General features: G+C 46.6%; 1 protein-coding gene across 9 annotated transcripts in view; it reads left to right on the top strand.

The window, feature by feature from the left end:
- ncam1a (neural cell adhesion molecule 1a) overlaps positions 1-21301 on the top strand; it is a 335029-nt gene that overhangs the window by 216235 nt on the left and 97493 nt on the right. For 5 of the 9 annotated variants that reach the window (XM_055660638.1, XM_055660639.1, XM_055660642.1 and 2 more), the window contains exons 8-9: positions 2038-2180; positions 16703-16732. In XM_055660638.1, coding sequence (XP_055516613.1) covers positions 2038-2180; positions 16703-16732 — 173 coding nt within the window. The remainder of the gene's footprint in view (positions 1-2037; positions 2181-16702; positions 16733-21301) is intronic. The other 4 variants (XM_055660640.1, XM_055660641.1, XM_055660647.1 and 1 more) reach the window with 1 other exon arrangement.

Raw genomic sequence — 21301 nt, forward strand, 5'->3', positions numbered from 1 at the left:
GTACATGTTTGTAGGTCAATTGCTTTTATATGATTATAAATTGGCCCAAGTGTATGTAGGATAGTGTAAGTGTGCGGGGATCACAGGTCAGTGGTCTTCTTCAGAACCTTTCTTCAGAGGTTCTGACCCGAAACGTCACCTGTTCCTTTTCTCCACAGATGCTGCCTGACCCGCTGAGTTACTCCAGCTTTTTGTGTCTATCTTTAGTTCTGAGAGCAACAGCACATCATGTCATCAGCGGGAGGCACCCTGCAGTCAGTTGACACCAGCGCTTAAGAATGGTGGAGTCGTGCAGCAGGAAAACAGGCCATTCGGCCCGCTGTGTCCATGCTGACCAGTGGGCATCCATTTGCATTAATCCCTCCTTCCAGCACTTGACCCCCCCGCCTGACAGATTCAAGTGCCTGTCCAGACACTTCTTAAATGGCACCAGTGTTTAGTTTAGAGATACAGCGCGGAAACAGGCCCTTCGGCCCACCGGGTCCGCGCCGACCAGCGATCCCCGCACATTAACACTATCCTACACACACTAGGGACAATTTTTACATTTATCAAGCTGCTTCTGTGCTGTATCTCTAAACTATATTGAAAGAAAAAGGAAATAATTTAAATGATGATATCCAATGATTTTATTGTATGTATGACTGCATAAATTTCGTTCTGACTTCGGTCTGAATGACAAATAAAAGGCTATTCTATTCTATTCTATTCTATTCTATTCAATGTATAGTGACAGCCCATGTGATGGAACACTCAGTAAAGAAGCGGGCATGTTATCTTTAGTCTAGTTTAGAGATACAGCATGGAAACAGGCCCTTAGTCCCACCGAGTCCATGTTGACCAACAATTACCCCGTACACTAGTTCTATCCTCCACCCCAGGGACAATTTACAGAAGCCAATTAACCTGCAAACCCGCACGGCTTAGGAATGTGAGAGGAAACCGGAGCACTCGGAGATGCACAACTTCTCACCCATTCATTTACATTAATTTAGTTCCTCCTGATGGACATGGCACAGTGTGGCTGTGAGTCAGCTTTAGTGATCGCGCCCTGAAGTCCTGTCATGTGAAGGACTGCGTTACGTCTGAAAATTGATTCCGACATTCATTATCTCCCAGTATGTCAGCAGTCACTGGCACTGCAGTTAGAGAAAGGTTCTGAAGAAGACAACTGGGGTGAGGGGGGAATGACTGGAAGCTGGAAAAAGAGCACAAAAAGGGGAGAAAAGGAAATATTTTCTTACTTCCAGCCCCACCCCACCCTTTAAAGTCAGTGTGAAGAAGGGTCTCTACCTGAAACGTCACCCATTCCTTCTCTCCAGAGATGGTGTCGGAGTTACTCAAGCGTTTTTGTGTCTATCTTCTGTTTAAACTAGTATCTGCTGAGTCAGGGGATATGGGGATGAAGGCAGGAACGGGGTACTGATTGTGAATGGCGGTGCTGGCTCGCAGGGCTGAATGGCCTACTCCTGCACCTATTGTCTATTGCAGTTCCTTCCTGCACCTGCAGTTCTTTCCTCCGCACTCTCAGAATTAAGATCTTCCTTAAACGCCGATGAGGTTATAATTTCTATAAAATATACATCAGGGAAGCTTTTGACATTGTGCAAACTGCTCTGCCCCCAGAATAATTGCAATGCCCATAATCACTTAAAATCTGCTGAAAATGATGAGATTCTAATAGTTCCCCTTTGCAGCTGCACATGATTCAAATTCCCCCAATTGGATCCGTGTCAGCTATCAAATAGAGTGCTTCTGTGTTGCATAGACAAATGCTACTGCAGCCAATTGCTTCACCAGTTTAAGGGCTCTTATGTACCAGTTTCTGGAGTCAATTGTGACATTGTACAGGGAAATTTAGGTTTGCGCAATTTTGGTTCAAGTCCTGCTTTTGTTGGAAGATTGCACTGCAAGTTATTAGTGAAGCCCTTCAACATATAATTATATTCTGGTCACATTATTATTGAACCCGTGTTAATTTGTTCCTGCTGTAAAAAAATTAACCACCACTTCCTTTCCTTTTGTGTTTGAATTTAGTTAGGCCTGAAATCACCTACGTGGAGAATAAGACAGTGGTGGAGCAGGAGGATCACATCACACTCACCTGTGAGGCCAAAGGTGACCCCACCCCCAGCATCACCTGGATGAAAGGCAGCCACACCTACCGGGATGGTGAACAGGTAGGAGAATTACATGCAGTTGTACCCTCTCCACCACACGGCGATGAGCACAAACGTCCGTCATGCTTGCTTGCCCTCCAGATGACAATGAACTTAAATCCACCTAACCTCCACAAGAGTGCATGATTTAGTTGCCTGTTCCTTCCATTTAGGCTTTAGGCAGAGCCGCTGGTGGTAACGGCATGGGATTGCCAATTCCCACCACATACACAGGGCTCCACTGTCGGTGGAGATGGTCCAGTGGAGGTTCACCAGAATAGTCCCGGTACTGATTAGGATAACGTATGATGAGCGTTTGACGGCACTGGGCCTGTTCTCACTTTAGAGTTTAGAAGGATGCAGGGGGGACCTCATGAAAACTTACCAAATAGTGAAAGACCTGGATAGAGTGGATGTGGAAAAGATGTTTCCACTAGTGGGAGAGGCCAGGACCAGAAGCCATAACCTCGGAATAAAAGGACGTTCCTTGAGGAACGAGATGAGGAGGAATTTTTTTGCTCAGGGGGTGGTGAATCGTTGCCACGGTGACGGCTGTGGAGGCCAATTCAATGAACATTTTTAAGACGGAGATTGACAGATTCTTGTTTATTACGGGGGTCAGGGGTTATGAGGGGATGGCAGGAGAATGGGAGTTGAGAGGTCGATAGATCAGCCACGATAGAATGCCAGAGTGATGGGCCAAATGTCCTAACTCTGCTTCTAAAACCTATGAGCTTATGATGTGACTTCATCCTGTGTCGGTCCAAATGCACTCAGTGGTGCTGAGACTGAAGGGGTCACGGGGCTGGTGAAGCAACAAATGCTGCCTGACCGACCGCTCATAGTAAAACCAGAGGTGGGCAAGCAAGGTATGAAAAGGACAACAGAGGGGGTTGTGTGTGCAGAGGGATGCCAACAGGTTAGTATGGGTGACGGAGCTGGTGTAGCCACTGCCTCACAGCGCCGTACGCCCGGGCTCAATCCCGACCTCGAGTCTGCGTGGAATTTGCATGCTCCCCCTGTGATCAAGTCGAATTCCTAAAACCCCTATCCCACGGTAGGAGTTCATTCCAAGAGCTCTCCCGAGTTTGCCCTGATTCAAACTCGGAGATTTACGGTAATGGCCACTCGTCAGTACTCGGGGCTCTCGTGGACATTTTTTGAACATCTTCACGAGTCTTCCCGTGCTTACCTGCCGTTAGCGCTAAGGGACGTCCCCGAGCTCCGACGTACCCGCTACGTTCATTCTCCGTACTTACCACGAGTTTGATTTTTTTTTAACTCGGGAGAGCTCTTGGAATGAACTCGTACCGTGGGACAGGGCTTTAAGAATGCTCCGATTTCCTCCCATATCTCAAAGACCTGTATGTTGGTGGGTTAATTGGCCTCTGTAAAAATCCCCCCCCTTGTGTGTAGGGAGTGGATGAGAAAGTGGGATCACATAGAACTAGGTGTCAACGGATGATCGGGGGCCAGTGTGGACTTGGTGGGCCGATGGGCTTGCTTCAATGCCGGTATCATTAAATTAAACTGAAGACATTTGGAGAAATGCGAAGTCGCCTCTTTGGAAGGAGGAATGGGCAAGCAAACTATTATTCAAGTGATGTTAAGTTGCTGAATGTCCTTCAGAAAGATAGGGTGACGTTGTATGAGAAACACAGAGAGATAGCATGTAAGTAAGTAGGTGAATGGAGCACAAAGGTAAGGAAGTCTTATTACAAAAATACAGTGTGTTGGTGAGACGACACCTGATGGGCTCCTATGGAGGAGCTACTTACAATACAGACAATTCAGGGAAGGTTCACCAGGTTAATTCATGGGATTGTTTTGAAAGGAAAAATTGGGTCTAGGTTCTTTGCAGTTTAAAGTATGAGATCCAGGATGGAAATGACGGACAATAGAGGGCGCAGCTAGAAGGTCGGGGTGGAGCGGGGGGGAGGTTTATTGGAGATGTGCGGGACAAGTCTTTTTACACAGAGAGTAGTGGTGGCCTGGAACACACTGTCAGGGGGTGGAGTTTGATACAACAGTGGTGTTTAAGATGCTTTTAGATAGACGTATGGAATAGAGGGACATCGATCATATACGGATAGATGATTGTTGGCCTTGACATCATGACCAGTACTGACATAGTGGGCAGAAGGGCCTGATTTTGGGCCTCGTCTATGTTCTATTATGAACTCTTCTATGTTTCATTTTGAACAAAATTTAGTTACAGAGATTGTTATAGTGTGTTTACGCAACTTAGTTTCATTTCTACGCACATAAAAGTGCAGGGAATAGAGGGATATGGATCTTGTACACACAGGTGGGATTAGTTTAACGGCGTCATGTTCAGCACAAACATTGTGGGCCAAAGGGCCAGTCCCTGTGCTGTACTCTTCGATGTTGACACCAAAAATGAGGTGAGGACTTTGCCCAAGTGGGGACGTCTCGGGAAGGGGGAAAGGCCATTTAGTGGCTTTCAAAGCGAGGCGGAGGGATTTTTCCCCTCTCGAAGGCGGTAAATCTTCAAAACTCCCTCCACCGCAGGAATGTTAATCACTAAATATATTTAATGTTGAGTTTGTGCGATTTCAGGATCTTTGTGAATCACAGATGATGGGGAATATCAAGCTCCCATGTGGTCTCGTGATCAATCTTTCATATGGTCTAGTGGTTAGGATTCCTGGTTTTGGGGTAGAGTTGCTGCCTGAAAGCGCCAGAGACCGGGTTCGATCCTGACTACAGGTGCTGTCTGTACGTTCTCCCCGGGACCAGAGTTATCTCCGGGTGCTCCAGTTTACTCCCACACTCCAAAGACGTGCAGGTTTAGAGGTTGATTGGCTTCAGTAAGTTGTAACATTGTCCCTAGGGTGTGTAGGTTAGTGTAAGGAGTGATTGCAGGTCGGCGCGGACTCAGTGGGCTGAAGGGCCTGTTTCCACGCTGTTTCCGCACTGTATCTCTAAGTAGATCTGAAGGGAGCAAGGTGTAAAATGGAGCTGAGGCCAAGAGAGGCTGGTTGTGATCTCATTGAATGGAGGGACAGAGTGTTCTATCATTGCACTCACTACTTAAGTTGTGTTAAACTCTCATCGTTTAACACCAGACTATGCAGGCAGGCATCATAGGCGGTAGCCTCCAAGCGAATTGTACATTTTGCAGGGGTAGCAAGACAAATGTGTAGGCTGCATTAACATGCTGGACAAACGCCTGCTTGTGTTATATCGGTCTGATCACCACTTCTGAAACACAGCGGGATTATTTATCTATCGTAGTTCACAAGCGGGGTGAAACGTGACTTGGTTTGGAGACTGTAACATGAATGACTTGCCGCCATTAGCATCGGTCTGCCCCCAGTTCTGCTCGATATGTGTTCTGATCCTTCTGCGAAAGATTCTTGGGAGTAACGCCTCGTTATGCCAGCAGCTTCTAGTCTGTTTTATATCGTTGCCTAAGAGTGGCCATTATACACATATGTGTAGGAAGGAACTGCAGATGCTGGTTTACACTGAAGATAAACACAGAATGCTGGGGTAACTCAGCAGGCCAGGCAGCATCTCTGGAGAGAAGGAATGGGTGACGTTTCGGGTCGAGACCCTTCTTCAGACCTATATATATGGTGGAACCCCATGCACACACACACACTGAAGTAACACAACACTTGCTACCCACAAATGCTATAATGAACTGTGTGCTTTAAGCTGGAGTGGGCATCTGCATTTGATAACGTATGGGGATTATGGTTATGTTTTGCTGTGTCAGGCGCTGTGTATTTGTGCCTTTAGCAAAGTCCGCAGCCATGTTAATTACAGAAGGGATGATGCACGCGTTGATCATTGATCATGCATCCATTGTGCATCACCATCGCAGCGGACTAGCTAATAACACAGTGTAAGAAGGATCTGCAGATGCTGGTTTAAACCGAAGATCGGCACAAACAGCTGGAGTAGCACAGCGGGTCAGGCAGCAGCTCTGGCGAGAAGGGATGGGCGCCGTTTCGGGTCGCGTGGTCCGAAGAAGGGCCTCGACCCGAAACGTCACCCGTTCCTTCTCTCCAGAGATCCTGCCTGTCCCGCTGAGTTACTCCAGCTGTTTGTGTCTAACTAATAAAACAAATCGGGTTGGAAATATGTACCCTGACGGGTTTGTGGTGCTGAATATCAGCGTCCAGACCTCGTGGCAGAAGACGAGGTTATTTATGAAGAATAAAGACATCGTCCGCGGGGAATTTCAGCAAAAATCATAAATCCAATTATAAAGACGAGTTTCTGATTTTGCTCCGTCTGAGATGCCCAGAGCTAACATTTGCCTTGAATTCCCCTTTAATTGACATTAGCATTTGTGAAGTTTGAATTATTTCTGCTATAGAGATAGAGGGAAATAAATTCCCTGCATTCCCAGACATAGGTTGCAAAGTTAGGTGTGTCCATTTATGAGGGTCATTGTGGAAAGTCTTTAGGCAGAGGATGGTGAATCTGTGGAATTCATTGCCACAGAAGGCTGTGGAGGCCAGGCCAGTGGATATTTTCATGGCAGAGGTAGATAGATTCTTGATTAGCGCGGGTGTTAGGGTTTAAGGGGAGAAGGCAGGAGAATGGGGTTCGGAGGGAGAGATAGATTAGCCATGATTGAGTGGCGGAGTAGACTTGATGGGGCCGAATGGCCTAATTCTGCTCCTATCACTTATGACATGAAAAATTCAGCACGGTCGTTCCTCTGCCCAGCGCTGTTCTTGCAGGGGTATGTGAGCGATACCCAACCTTGGGTGAACCCAGGATACAGTTTGAACAACAAATGCTCTTCCCTGTCCAATGTTCCTTTCCGAATACCACAAGGGAACTCTGGAGTTGAGTATCCCGGGAGCTATTGGTTGATTGATTGTTGCCAGATACAACACGGAAGGGTGGCGCAGCGGGTAGAGCTGCTGCCTCACAGCGCCAGAGACCCGGGTTCAATCCTGACCTCGGGGGCCGTCTGCGTGGAATTTACACGTTCTCCCTGTGACCATGTGGGTTTTCACGGGGTGCTCAGGCTTCCTCCCACAGACACGCGGGGTTTGTAGGTTAATTGGCCTCTGTTAGTAGTGTGCAGTGAGTGTATAGGAAAGTGGGATGACATAGAGCTACAGTAGTGTGAACGGCTGATCGATGGTCAGCGGGGATTCAGTGAGTCAAAGGGCCTGTTTCCATGCTGTATCTCTAAACTAAACTAACTAAGTAAGCCCTTCGGCCCACCACGTCTATGTCAAATTAAAATACTAGCACACATTGTAAAATATGATTCTTAGTGGTGTAATTTTTCTTTAGTTTAGTTTAGAGATACAGCGCGGAAACAAGGTCCTTCAGCCCACCGAGTCCACACCGACCAGCGACCCCCGCACATTAACCCTATTCTACACACACTAGGGACAATTTACATTTACATCAAGCCAATTAACCTACAAACCTGCACGACTTTGGAGTGTGGGAGGAAACCGAAGATCTTGAAGGAAATCCACGCAGGTCACGGGGAGATCATACAAATTCCGTACAGACAGCGCCTGTAGTCAGGATTGAACCCGGGTCTCTGGCGCTGTAAGGTAGCAACTCTACCGCTGCACCACCTCAACGTTGCAGGAACTATTTCCTCTTGCACCACCCTCAGGTTGCTGTGAAATCCGGCCCCTCTCACCATAAACCCATGACCTCCGTTTCTTGGTTCCCCTACTCTGGGCATGCAGCCTGCCTCCTTCTGTATGTTAGCAATGCCCAAACCAGGGATTGAACCAAGGGCCTTTAGATCTTCAGACTGATGCTCTCCCAACTGACCCGTTCCAGCTACAAATTAATTCTCCTAAGAAGAGGCTAAGAAGATGGCAGTAGAGGTTTAACTGGTAATTCTAATTCATTGAACCACTTTGAAAATGAACCCTGCTTAAAACAAGCTGCAGTAAGTTGTTCTATTCCACACGTTAGACCAGCTGGCAATGTTGAGCTGCCCTGACTTGATCCTGTCTGGAATCAATTCCTTATGGATATCAATCCAAATTAGAAAAGCAACTCCACGTTGATTGGTTGAATGGTAGTGGCCAAGTTGGGTCACACTGTATCACTCTATGCATGCACATAGACAGGCTCTGGTCCGCTGAGTCCAAGCCGACCCACTCACGCTAGCTCTACGCTCCCTACACATATGGGGCAAGTTTCATCCATCTACATACTCCCGTGTCTTTGGTGTGTGGGACAGAACCGGAGAGAAGCCACGCGGTCACAGGGAGAGCATGCAAACTCTACACAGACAGCAGCAGAGGTCAGGATCGAACTCGATCTCTGTGGTACTGTGAGGCAGCAGCTCCACCCGCTGCGCTATTCCGCGCCAGTCAAACACGGATGCTGTTTTATCAGCGGCAGCGTGAAACACTAACAAATTCCACTTCTATTTCGACCACTAGCTGCGACCCTTGTGCCTCCGTCGCTGGCTGAAAGCAGTGACAGATACGTCCAACTTCAGCAGAACGGCTGCAGATTTTCACGTTTGATTCTCAAAGCCAGGCGGAGCGCAGCTGTCAGCATGATGAGTTGCTTCAGACCGATTGCACGGGCAAACTGCGCCTCTTCCCCACGTTCAGACAGCGTGTAAAATCACAATTTGCCCCAATCAACACCTGATCTCCTTCTCCCAAGGACTCAGAAAGGTTTTCCCAGAAAACGTTGTATTAATACGAGCGATGCACCCTCCACGCCTCACTGCACCGTCTGTTTTGTATGTTGTTTGTCTTCTTAAGTGGTAGCAACGTAACCGATGTGATTTCTGTCAGAGATGGATGTTGCCAAGGGATCAGGAGACAACCAGGAGAACATCCATTATCCTTCACCTTGCATGTTGCACGGCCTGGTCTTCCCATTCATCTCATTGTTCTCTTGTGCACTTCTTGCTTTTCATAAGGATCGTTAAGTTAAGGAGCAGAATTAGGCCATTCTGCCCATCAAGTCTATCCCGCCATTCAATCATGGCTGATCTATCTTTCCCTCTTAGGGATAGATAGATTCTTGAATAGTACTAGCGTCAGAGGTTATGGGGAGAAGGCAGGAGAATGGGGTTAGGAGGGAGAGATAGATTAGCCATGATTGATGGCAGAGTAGACCTGATGGGCCGAATGGCCTAATTCTACTATTCTTTATGACCTCTCAACCACATGCTCCTGCCTTCTCCCCAAAACCCTTGACATCCTTACTAATCAAGAACCTATCAATCTCCGCCATAAAAAGATCCACTGACTTGGCCTCCATAGCCGTCTGTGGCAATGAATTCCACAGATTCACCACCCACTGACTAAAGAAATTCCTTCACATCTCCTTTCTATAGGAACGTCCTTTTATTCTGAGGCTGTGGCTGCTGGTCTTAGATGCTCCCGCTAGTGGAAGCATCCTCTCCACATCCACTCTATCCAGGAAGATCCATCATTCATACTTCCATCGCTATGAACCCCATAGTGAAAACCAGTCCTCCAGTATTATATAATGACAATGAAGTCTTAACACAAGTAGCAGGGGGAGAATAGAATTGTACAGCATGGAAACAGGCCCTTCGGCCCAAATCATATGTAGTTTAGTTTAGAGATACAGCGCGGAAACAGGCCCTTTTGGCCCACCGGGTCCGCGCCGACCAGCGATCCCCGCACATTAACACTATCCCATACCCACTAGAGACATTTTCTACATTCACCAAGCCAATTAACCTACAAACCTGTACGTCTTTGGAGCGTGGGAGGAAACCGAAGATCTCGGAGAAAACCCACGCAGGTCACGGGGGGAACGTACAAACTGCGTACAGACAGCACCCGTAGTCGGGATTGAACCCAGGTTTCCGGCGCTGCCCTCTCTGTAAGGCAGCAACTCTACCGCTGCACCACCGCGCCACCTGTAAGAGGGAATGTTATGTTGTACCTGCACCATGCGTCTGACTTTACTTGCGGCCCTGCTCAGATAGGCACATCCACAAAATAAAACATCTTGTAGATCAGTGGTGGTTCTCCAAGTCAGTCTATTGAAGGCCTAAACAGTGTGGTGCATTGGTAAATACTCTGAGAAAACCTAAAGTGCCTCAAAAGATTCACTATTTTTATATTCTCACGGCACAATGGTTACATGTGGATCCTACATTTTTTTTAAATGTCATCATTGATCAATGTCTCTGTAACCTTTCATCTTTGTCTTTCCCCAGAGCTATATTTAACCTTATGCTCCCTGTCACTTGCAGAACCACTCTCCCACTTGTATGACAAATGGGCCCCAGAAATGTCTGAAGGTGGGGATCCCGACCCGAAACTTCATCCATTCTTTTCTCCAGATATGTTGTCTCTCCTGCTGAGTTACTCCAGCACTTTGTCTTTACCTTCAGTACATACCAGCGTCTGCAGTTCCTTTCTGCACCAAAAATGTCCCCTGGATCAGTTTTATTACCCTCAGCTTAGTTTACAACTTTCAATGTTTATGTTAACCAAACTAGTTATGCTGTGGAATCAAAACGCCGTGATACATCTATTTATTGCCTCACTGACATCCTTAAATTCCCGATGTTGGCCATTTTGTTCCCATCACCCTTCCCAGGATGCAAGCTCTTGGGATAAACACATTACAAACTACTCACCCTCTTGCTAATGTTCAAAATATCCATCAACATCATCCATACCGACCATGGTGCCCCATCTAAGCTAGTCCTATTTACCCACGTTAGGCCTTTCTCCCTCTAAACCTTTCCTATTCATCAATCACTGGTGTATAGTCACGTGTACCGAGGCACATTGGGTGCTATCCAGTCAGCGGAAAGATAAATACATTATTACATTCCACCTGCCCATATGTCTTTAAAATACTGTTATAGTATCTGCCTCAACTACCTCCTCTAGCAGCTTGCTCCATATACCCACCGCCATCTTTATGAAAAAGTTGCCCCTTAGTTTCCTATTGGATTTTTCAGATTCAGATTCAAGATTCAGATTCAGATTCAATTTTAATTGTCATTGTCAGTGTACAGTACAGAGACAACGAAATGCAGTTAGCATCTCCCTGGAAGAGCGACATAGCAAATGATTTGAATAAATAATAATAAGTGTCCGGGGGGGGGTGGTGATTGGCAGTCACCGAGGTACGTTGTTGAGTAGAGTGACAGCCGCCGGGAAGAAGCTGTTCCTCGACCTGCTGGTTCGGCAATGGAGAGACCTGTAGCGCCTCCCGGATGGTAGGAGGGTAAACAGTCCGTGGTTGGGGTGAGAGCAGTCCTTGGCGATGCTGAGCGCCCTCCGCAGACAACGCTTGCTTTGGACAGACTCAATGGAGGGGAGCGAGGAACCGGTGATGCGTTGGGCAATTTTCACCACCCTCTGCAATGCCTTCCGGTCGGAGACAGAGCAGTTGCCATACCATACTGTGATGCAGTTGGTAAGGATGCTCTCAATGGTGCACTTTCAACGTTTAGTTCTTGATTTCTCCTACTCTGGTTAAAAGATTGCCTTTTCAAAATGTTTGAACCCAGGCCAACAATAGTACACTTGGTAAAGATTAGTGGAATTGGACAAAGCCAGAACCAGAGGATGGTGAATCTGTGGAATTCATTGCTACAAAAAAGGTTGTGGAGGCCAAGTCAATGGATATTGTTAAGTTGAAGATTGACAGGTTCTTGATTAGTGCGGGTGTCAGTGGTTTTGGGGAGAAGGCAGGAGAATGGGGTTGAAAAGGGAAAGATAGATCAGCCATGATTAAACGGTGGAGTAGACTTGATGTGCCGAATGGCCTAAATCTGCTCCTACAACTTATGAACTTACGAGCATTTGGCTTGAGAGAAGGAAACCGTGATTCACCATTGCCTCTGGAGTTTTCTTGAGGTTGTGACCGACAGCGATGGGTCTGGTTATTTGGACTTTTGTTAAAAGATTAGTGTGCATGATTACAGCATATGGACCTGTTGAATTATACACTGGCTTGGGTTGGGATTTGGTTACCAGAATGGATGTAGAAGGAATGAACGGGCCTTTATTCTGGGTGGTCAATAGGGTGTGACACTATCACAGGTGGACATTGGATGTTCTCAATATATATCTATGATTTGGATGAGAGAACTAACTATGGGACCCCTGAGTTTGTCGACGACACCAAGCTGGTAGTTTGGTGAAGGCAGGGAGTGAAGATGAGCTTCGGAGGATGATACATAGAAAGTCCTTTGTGCTCTCGACAAGATGGATTATTGGGCAAATGCATGGCAGATGCAGATTAATGTTGATCAATATGAAGTCATTCTCTTTGGTTTTAAAAAGAGAGAGATTATTTTCCATCTTTATATCTGTTGTGGCAGCGTGGTGGCGCAGCGCCAGAGACACGGGTTCGATCCCGACTACGGGTGCTGTCTGTACGTAGTTTTACGTTCTCCCCGTGGTCGCGTGGGTTTACTCCGTGATCTTCGGTTTCCTCCCACACTCCAAAGACGTGGAGGTTTGTAGGCTACCGGTAATTGGCTTGGTATAAAGAAATTTAAATTGTCCCTAATGTTAAGTAGGATAGTGTGAATGTGCGGGGATCGGAGGCAGGTGCGGACTCGATGGGCCGAAGGGCCTGTTTCTGCGCTGCGTCTCTAAACTAAACTTAAAATTAGCTGAGATGAAGAGATTTTTTTTAAACCAGAGAATGTTCAGGATCTTAAACTCTCTGATGAGGCAAAAATCTTCATTGGATTTTAAAAGCTCTGTGGAGTTTCCTCCCACACTCCAAAGGCGTAGAGGTTTGTAGGTTAAAATGGCTTCTGTAGATTGTGAATTGTCCCTGGTGTGTAGGATAGTGCAAGTGTACGGGGTGATGGGCGGTCGGTGTGGGCTCGGTGGGCCAAAGGGCCGGTTACCGCTCTGTATCTGAGGTAAAGCGTGCCCTTATGTCCATGATCTCATTCCCACTCTCGCTGTGAGGATGGGATGTTCCCTGCGGCTCTGCACCGCTGGTGAATCATGTCCTCATGTCTTGGTTGCCAAGCAACAAGTATAGTCCCAGGGCTCATGTCAGCAGAGCTCCTCTATATCGGCCATTGACCTGGCTCTCCCTTTAGCTGCTGTCGTGTTATATTCATCAGATCCTACCTCACGTACATAAGCTGACGACTCCTCAGCCTGCCTCCTCACGACAATCACTGCTGATCCAACGCTTCAACTCCACTTCCCTCCACAACCATCCCAAGCTGTATTTATATCAGCCTTCAATCTCTGGTGCTCAGCTGGTGAACAAGTCGAGAATCGAGATTGTTTAATTATCATGTGTGCCGGCAGCAGAACAATGAGCAGCTTAACGCAACAACACAACAAATGTTGGGCTGTGCGGCACGGTGGCGCAGAGGTAGAGCTGCTGCCTCACAGCGCCAGAGACCCAGGTTCGATCCTGCGCAAGTTCCCGCTATCTTTACCCAGTTTGTACGTTCTCCCCGTGACCTGCGTGGGTTTCCTTCGGGTGCTCCGGTTTGGTTCTTCCGATACTGGGGGGCAAGGAAGTCGTAGCCTGGAGCTCAGATGTGAGGGGAAGGCGGGTTGCTGTGAGTTGCTGAGTTACTCACCATAAGGGCAGCACGGTGGCACAACACCTTACAGCGCCAGATACCCGGGTTCGATCCTGACTTCAGATGCTGTCTGTACGGAGTTTGTACGTTCACCCCATGACCGCGTGGATTTTCTCCGGGTGCACCGGTTTCCTCCCACACTCCAAAGACGTGTAGGTTCGTAGATTAATTGGTTTCAGTAAAATTGCCCCTAATGTGCGGGATGCAAAATTGGCTAACGTGGAACTAGTGTTGGGGTGATCGATGATCGGCACCGACTCGGTGGGCTGAAGGAACAGCTTCCACGCTGTATCTCTAAACCAAACTAAACTCAACTAAAAACAAATCTCTAGCATGAGTGCTGCGATAAATGTAGAGGGGAAATGCAGGCTGTGCAATGTTGTACGCTACTGCATGGGTCTGCACCTCCATGCATTAGTGCATCATCCAGAATAGGCTGCATGTTGGGGGAAGGCAGTTATATTCTGCTAAGTAAACTTTCTGCGATAATATTCGTTGGTGCATCCAGGAACAGCCCAACTAATCAGAAACCCACATCTCAAAATGTTTGCTTGTAGAGAATCATTCCATCTCCACCTCCAGTAGCTACTATAGCAGCGATCGCTTGTGATCCAAGCCTCTTCTGAAGTACGATAGGGTTAATATTGGCAATTGCACCTTTCCCCTGAATATAGACACTAAATGCTAGAGTAACGCAGCGGGACGGGCAGCATCTGTGGATACAAGGAATGGGTGACATTTTGATGAGAAGGGAATGGAGGGTTATGGTATGAGTGCAGGCAGGTGGGACTAAGGGAAAAATAAGTTGTGTCGGCACGGACTTGTAGGGCCGAGATGGCCTGTTTCCGTGTTGTAATTGTTATACGGTTATATGGTTAATAAGGAGTAAGCCATTTAGAACGGAGACGAGGAAACACTTTTTCTCACAGAGAATGGTGAATCTGTGGAATTCTCTTCCTCAGAGGGCGGTGGAGGCAGGTTCTCTGGATGCTTTCGAGAGAGAGCTAGATAGGGCTCTTAAAAATAGCGGAGTCAGGGGATATGGGGAGAAGGCAGGAACGGGGTACTGATTGGGGATGATCGGCCATGATCACATTGAATGGCAGTGCTGGCTCGAAGGGCCAAATGGCCTACTCCTGCACCTATTGTCTATTGATACGTGTGTGGAAAGGAACTGCAGATGCCGGTATATACTGGAGATAGGCACAAACTAACTCAGTGACTCAGGCAGCATTTTTAGAGAAAACTAGGTGGGTGACATTTTGGGCAGGGACTCTTCTTCAGACTGGAGACTTGAGGGTCTGAAATTGGGTCCTCAGCCGAAACTTCACCCATCCTTTTTCTCTGGAGATGCTACCTGACCCGCTGAGTTACTCCAGCACTTTGTGCCTGTCTCATTGAAACCTACCGTATAATGAAAGACCTAAATGGAATGGACGTGGAGAGGATCTTTCTGTTCATGGGAGAGTCCAGAACGAGGGAGCACAGCCTCAGTATTAAAGGACGTACATTTAGAATGGAGATGAGGAGGACTTGTCTTTAGCCAGAGGGTGACGAATCTGTGGAATTCATTGCCACAGACAGCTGTGGAGGCCGACATTGTGTATATTTAAAGCAGAGATTGAATGAACGAATGAATGAATGATGAATGAATGATGATTGAATGAATGATTCAATGATTGAATAAATGAATGAATGAATGATGATTGATTGAATGATTGAATAAATGAATGAATGATGATTGATTGAATGATTGAATAAATGAATGAATGATGATTGATTGAATGATTGAATAAATGAATGAATGAATGAATGAATGAATGAATGAATGAAGATATGATGAATGAAGATATGAATATATGAATGAATGAAGATTGAAATATACTTGATTCGTATGGGTGTTAAAGGTTACTGGGAGAAGGTTGGAGAATGGGGTTGAGAGGAAAAAATAGATCAGCCATGATTCAATGGTGGAGTACACTGGATGGGTTGACTGGCCTAATTCTGCTCCGATGTCTAATGGTCCTACAGAGTCAACAACCCCCTACCCCCCCCCCCCCATTGATTAGGATCTCACCCAAATCTTCGCCCTGGAGACTGGAGAAGAGGCTGCAGAGGGCATGGGCGACCAGCAGTTTCTTGCTGGCACTCCCAGGACTTCATGGAGCGTCAACAGTGGGTGCATGTGGTCTGAGCTTACACCCTCTCCCTGTCAATGGGCCCGGCCATCCGTCCGCCTGTCCCCTGCTCCAACAACTGCATGAAGCTCACCGTGTCCCTTGCTCTGGCCAATCTCATGGAGGAACATCCAGGAATGCCTTCCACCTCAAAGGGTATGCGGGGGAAGTTCTAATCAATTGTGGAAGTGTCTTAACTCCCTGATATTGTGAAATACACAATCTTCATCAAACTTATGGTCATTTTGTTGTTAAAATCTCAGCTTCATTGGCTAAGTAGCTTCACACCACAATGATTGGGCCTGGATATCGCAATCATTTATTTCCCGAGCTCGACTAATGTGAACCGCCCCTCTTAAGACCGAGGGGAACCTAGGACTGGTGAGGATGATCGACACAGAAAGGTGGAGTAACTCAGCGTGACTGGCAGCATCTCTGGAGAGAAGGAATGGGTGATGTTTCCGGTTGAGACCCTTCTTCAGACTAGTGATCCCTAACCAGTCTGAAGAAGGGGCTCGACCTGAATTGTCACCCATTCCTTCTCTCCAGGGATTCTGCCTGTCCCGCTAAGTTACTCCATCTTTTGGTGTCTATCTTCGGTTTATCCCAGCATCTGCAGTTCCTTCTTACACACTGGTGAAGATGATGATCTTTCTCGGCTTACAATGGTCGAGGTTACGATGTACTTGCATAAGGTTTAATAGAGATTTGTTGCCTGCACAAAGCATCGTTATTTACACGGAGCGGGCTGTGCATGTTCTTGATGTCAATGCATATCTAAAGTTCTTGTGTTTCATGTTTCTTTCCTCCAGGATTCATGGACTCGGCCGATGAAACTAAAGGTATGGCTACCAATTTGTAGCCAAACTCTCTATAACTCTTTAACCAACTCCACTTGTGACAGCGAGTTTCAAAAGCTAGTCACTAAAATTAACCAAACTAATGCAGATCATAATAGAAAATATGTTACTAATGGACAGCACTGAGAGAATTGAAAGCTCCAAATTGCTGACACAAGTTATTGCTCACTTTATTGGTCATTTGAACGTATATTTTGAGGAAACGGGTGTACGGTGATGTATGAGTGATGGACTCCACAACCTATTGAACAGGTTTAGCAGGGGGTTTGTCTTCTGTTGCTTGAGTGAGACTTATGTAGACTTCCCGTAGTAAATAATGTCGGAAATCCATTTCCATTGCACGGAAGTCAGTGTAGTCAAATTTTAGAAGGCAGGTATCATGCTGATGAGCTAAAAATAATGCTTTTGCACTTGGAATCAATTCTATCACCATTACTAAATAATGCAGAGCATTTCAATTTGGTCTCTCCAATTATCAATCTGATGTTCCCCATAACTCATATATTTTTTAAGTACATTTAAAACGACTGAGTATTAAATAAATTTTATTTCTGAGCTCCGTCATGCGATAACACGTTTGCCAAATACATTAAATATGTGACTTAAAACGGTGCCTATTTCGGGATGTCACACACCTTCCTGTACAGCATACCGGCACCTCTCAGGGCTAACGGAATCCAGGGATATGGGGAAAATGCAGGAACGGGGTACTGATCTTGGATGATCAGCCATAACCATATTGCATGGCGGTGCTGGCTCGAAGGGCCGAATGGCCTGCTCCTGCATCGTGGGGTGACTCCTGTATGGTCGTGAGTAGTCGCCCAAAGAGTCGTACCTTTTTCTGGTCGCCGCTGGATTTTCAACGTGTTGAAAACTTTCGGCAACCTGCCGCGAGCGAGTATGACGGGTGCTAGCAAGTCGCCGAAAACAATTGCGTAAGTGGGACAGGCCCTTAACGTTGTCAAGTAAGCCCACAAGATATGTGTGAACGGCTGCCAGGGGTGGTGGTGGAGGCAGATACAATGGGGGCATTTAAGGACATATGGCTGTTTGGTTTATTATTATCACGTTAATGGAGGGATATGGATTATGTGCAGTGATAAGAGTTGGTCTTGGTTGGCATCGTGTTCAGGATACAGGTTATGGGCCTAAGGGCCTATTCTTGTAACGATCTGTGTCATTTTACATCATCTCTTATCACCACGTCATAATGCATAGTGGTGACACAGCGACGGCCCGGGTTCAATCCTGACCTTGGATGCTCTCAGTGTGGAGTTTGCACGTTCAGTGGGTTTCCTCCAGGAGTTCCGTTTTTTTCTCACATTATAAAGACGTGTGGGTTTGTAGGTTAATTGGTCCTCGTGTGGAGAGGATTGGATGTGAAAGTGGGATCGATGGTCGGTGTGGACTCGGTGGGCTGATGGGCCTGTTCCCACATTAACTTTCAATCAATCAATCGATGAGCAGAATCCCTGCTCCCAGGACCTTATCATTCAGCTCGTGGAAGTGTCAATGGTTGGGGTCTTATTCTTTCGTGTCCATCATCTATGTCTCAAATGTTCGGCCAGGCTCTTGCACAGTGGATGGCCTTCTCGTTTGCCACCGCTAGATCTTCCAGGCAACATTGTTCACCAAGAAGTGGCCATCTTAGTAGGCGTGGCATGGATTGTACAGATGTTCCACATTCACGTTCTGTGTCTGCTGCATCTGCATTGCCCCATTTGCTCATTTTGGCCTTGCTTCGGCCCATCCCTGTACAAAGCTTGTACACTCTGGAGTTCTTGGTCCTCCAAAATATTCCAAATGGAATTTAAATATTCCAAATGGAGTTTAGAAGGATGAGAGGGAATCTCATTGAAACATATAAGATTGTTAAGGGTTTGGACACGCTGGAGGCAGGAAACATGTTCCCGGTGTTGGGGGAGTCCAGAACCAGGGGCCACAGTTTAAGAATAAGGAGTAAGCCATTTAGAACGGAGACGAGGAAACACTTTTTCTCACAGAGAGTTGTGAGTCTGTGGAATTCTCTACCTCAAAGAGCGGTGGAGGCAGGTTCTCTGGATGCTTTCAAGAGAGAGCTGGATAGGGCACTTAAAGATAGCAGAGTCAGGGAATATGGGGAGAAGGCAGGAACGGGGTACTGATTGGGGATGATCAGCCATGATCACATTGAATGGCGGTGTTGGCTCAAAAGGCCGAATGGCCTACTCCTGCACCTATTGTCTATTGTCTATTATCTATTGAAGCCTATTGAAGGACTTCCAGCTCTTCCAGTCATACCTGTGACCAGCTGGTAGCTGTTCCTTGATTGGGATAAATAGACCACAGATTGCCAGGAAGTGGCAACTTTCATAAGTTGATCTTTATAAGAAAGTGTCCAACGTTGTGACATATCTTTAGATTTTAGACTTCAGAGATTCAGCATGGAAACAGGCCCTTTGGCCCATCGACTCTGTGCCCACCAGCGATCACGCCGCACACTAGCACTATCCTGCACACTAGGGACAATTTACAATTTTACTGAAGCCAATTAACCTACAAACTTGCACGTCTTTGGCGTGTGGAAGGAAACCGGACACCCGGAGAAAACCAACGTACAAACTCCGTACAGACAGCACCCGTATTCAGGATCGAACCCGGGTCTCTGGCACTGTAAGGCAGCAACCCTACCGCTGCACCACCTGTGTCCACCTCTACAACCCAGAGGTTGTTGCAATAGCTGTACACAAAGACACCTCAGCAATATCAGCATTGAGCTGATATTCAGAATGTCAAGTACAAATGTAATTGGAACAATTTCCGTACGATAACACTGTGAATCCTTTAGCACTTAGGTATTTGAAACCTGCTTTATCTTAATTCATTGGTGGCAATACATTAAGGTTACTAATCAATGTGTGGTGAATTTATTCAAATTTGCCACTTCAGCAAGAGTATCAGTGAACTGACCTTTGTGAATTAGCATGATGTTTTACACCTTGTCAAAGAATAGATCCACACTGCTCAGGTGTTAGTGCTCTAGTTTATATTACCGGACACATTTCTAGCACACTTTGTGCATTGCATATTGGGGAAGACCTGTGGGAAACGTGTGAATTTCGGAAACGCACTGGTTTGATAAAAGCATATTGATAAATAGTAGTTGATTGAAATGTAGATTCAGTAAGAAACTACATTGTCTCCAGAACCTGGCCACCCAATGCAATGATTTTCTGGAGTGACTCAGTGGGTCAGCTAGCATCTCTGGAGGTCATGGATAAATGATATTTTGGGTCGGGACCCTTCTTGACTGATTGTGGTCAGGAGAATGGGGACAAAAAATGATGTTTCGGGTCAGGACACTCCTCCAGTCTGAAGAAGTGTCTCAAATCCAAAACGTCACCAAATTTCCGAACGCCAACTGCGTGGCCTTTCATCCTGCTGCCTGGCCTACTGTTACTCCAGCACTTTGTGTCCTTTTGTGTATTAACCAGCATCTGCAGTTCGCTGGTTCTCCAATGATTTTCTGCATCAGAGACTCGTAATTTCCATAGAATCATTGTTTTTTAGTGTAGTTTAGTTTACTTATAGAGATGCAGCGTAGAAACAGGTGTCTTCAGCCCACTGAATCCACACTGGCCAGCGATCGCCCGTATACTAGCTCTAGCCCACACACTAGAGACAATTTACAGCAGCCAATTAACCTAGAAACCTGTACGTCTTTGGAATGTGGGAGGAAACCAGAGCACCCGGAGAAAACCCACGTGGTCACGGGGAGATGGTACAGACTCCGTACAGGCAAGCACCCGCGGTCAGGATCGAACCCGGTTCTCTGGCACTGTAAGGCAGCAACTCTACCGCTGCGCCATTCGAAAAAGCTAATTTTCAAAGGTGAAAATTAGCAATGCCAATATTTTTCAAAGCGCGCCGGAGTAACCTTCAGTAGCACAGAGACCGGATGTTAGGTGACGAGGTTTGATGGCTTTCCGTGTTGAAGTGACGCTGTGTCCCTTCACCACGCCGGGCAGTACCGTGACTGATGCAAGGAAGGGCAAGCAAGGTGAGGGTCAGATTAACCAGTCCGCTGCGCTGTCTGCTGTAACTGGCTGTAACTGTGGCTGGTCACCATCAGGTGACTACCAGCTCTGCAACATTGCACTGCACTAAATGCTTCACCCCCATCGTGGACTGTTCAGACTTTGAACATGTGGAGAATACTCCTACTACTCCACCAATTCAACTTGTTAGACTGTAAAACAGGTTGGGGGAGGGGGGGGGGGGGCAAGAGAGCAAGGTAAAAGTGTTATTTATAATAGCTAAAGTTTATTAAAGCTGGATATTAAATACTGAAGGCCATATCTTACATAGTTTAATCGAGTATCTTTGTACAGCATCAATAGAGGTGTAGAAACATAGAACTGCAGATGCTGATCAATAGTCAAAAGGACATAAAGTGCTGGAGCAACTCGCAGGTCAGGCAGCATCTCTGGAGGGATGACATTTCGGGTCAAGACTGCAGGAGGGTCCCGACTCAAAACACAAATATTTTCCGCGCTTTTCTTCCTACAATCA

The sequence above is a fragment of the Leucoraja erinacea genome, chromosome 32 (assembly GCF_028641065.1).
Source record: "Leucoraja erinacea ecotype New England chromosome 32, Leri_hhj_1, whole genome shotgun sequence".
Classification (NCBI taxonomy): domain Eukaryota; kingdom Metazoa; phylum Chordata; class Chondrichthyes; order Rajiformes; family Rajidae; genus Leucoraja; species Leucoraja erinaceus.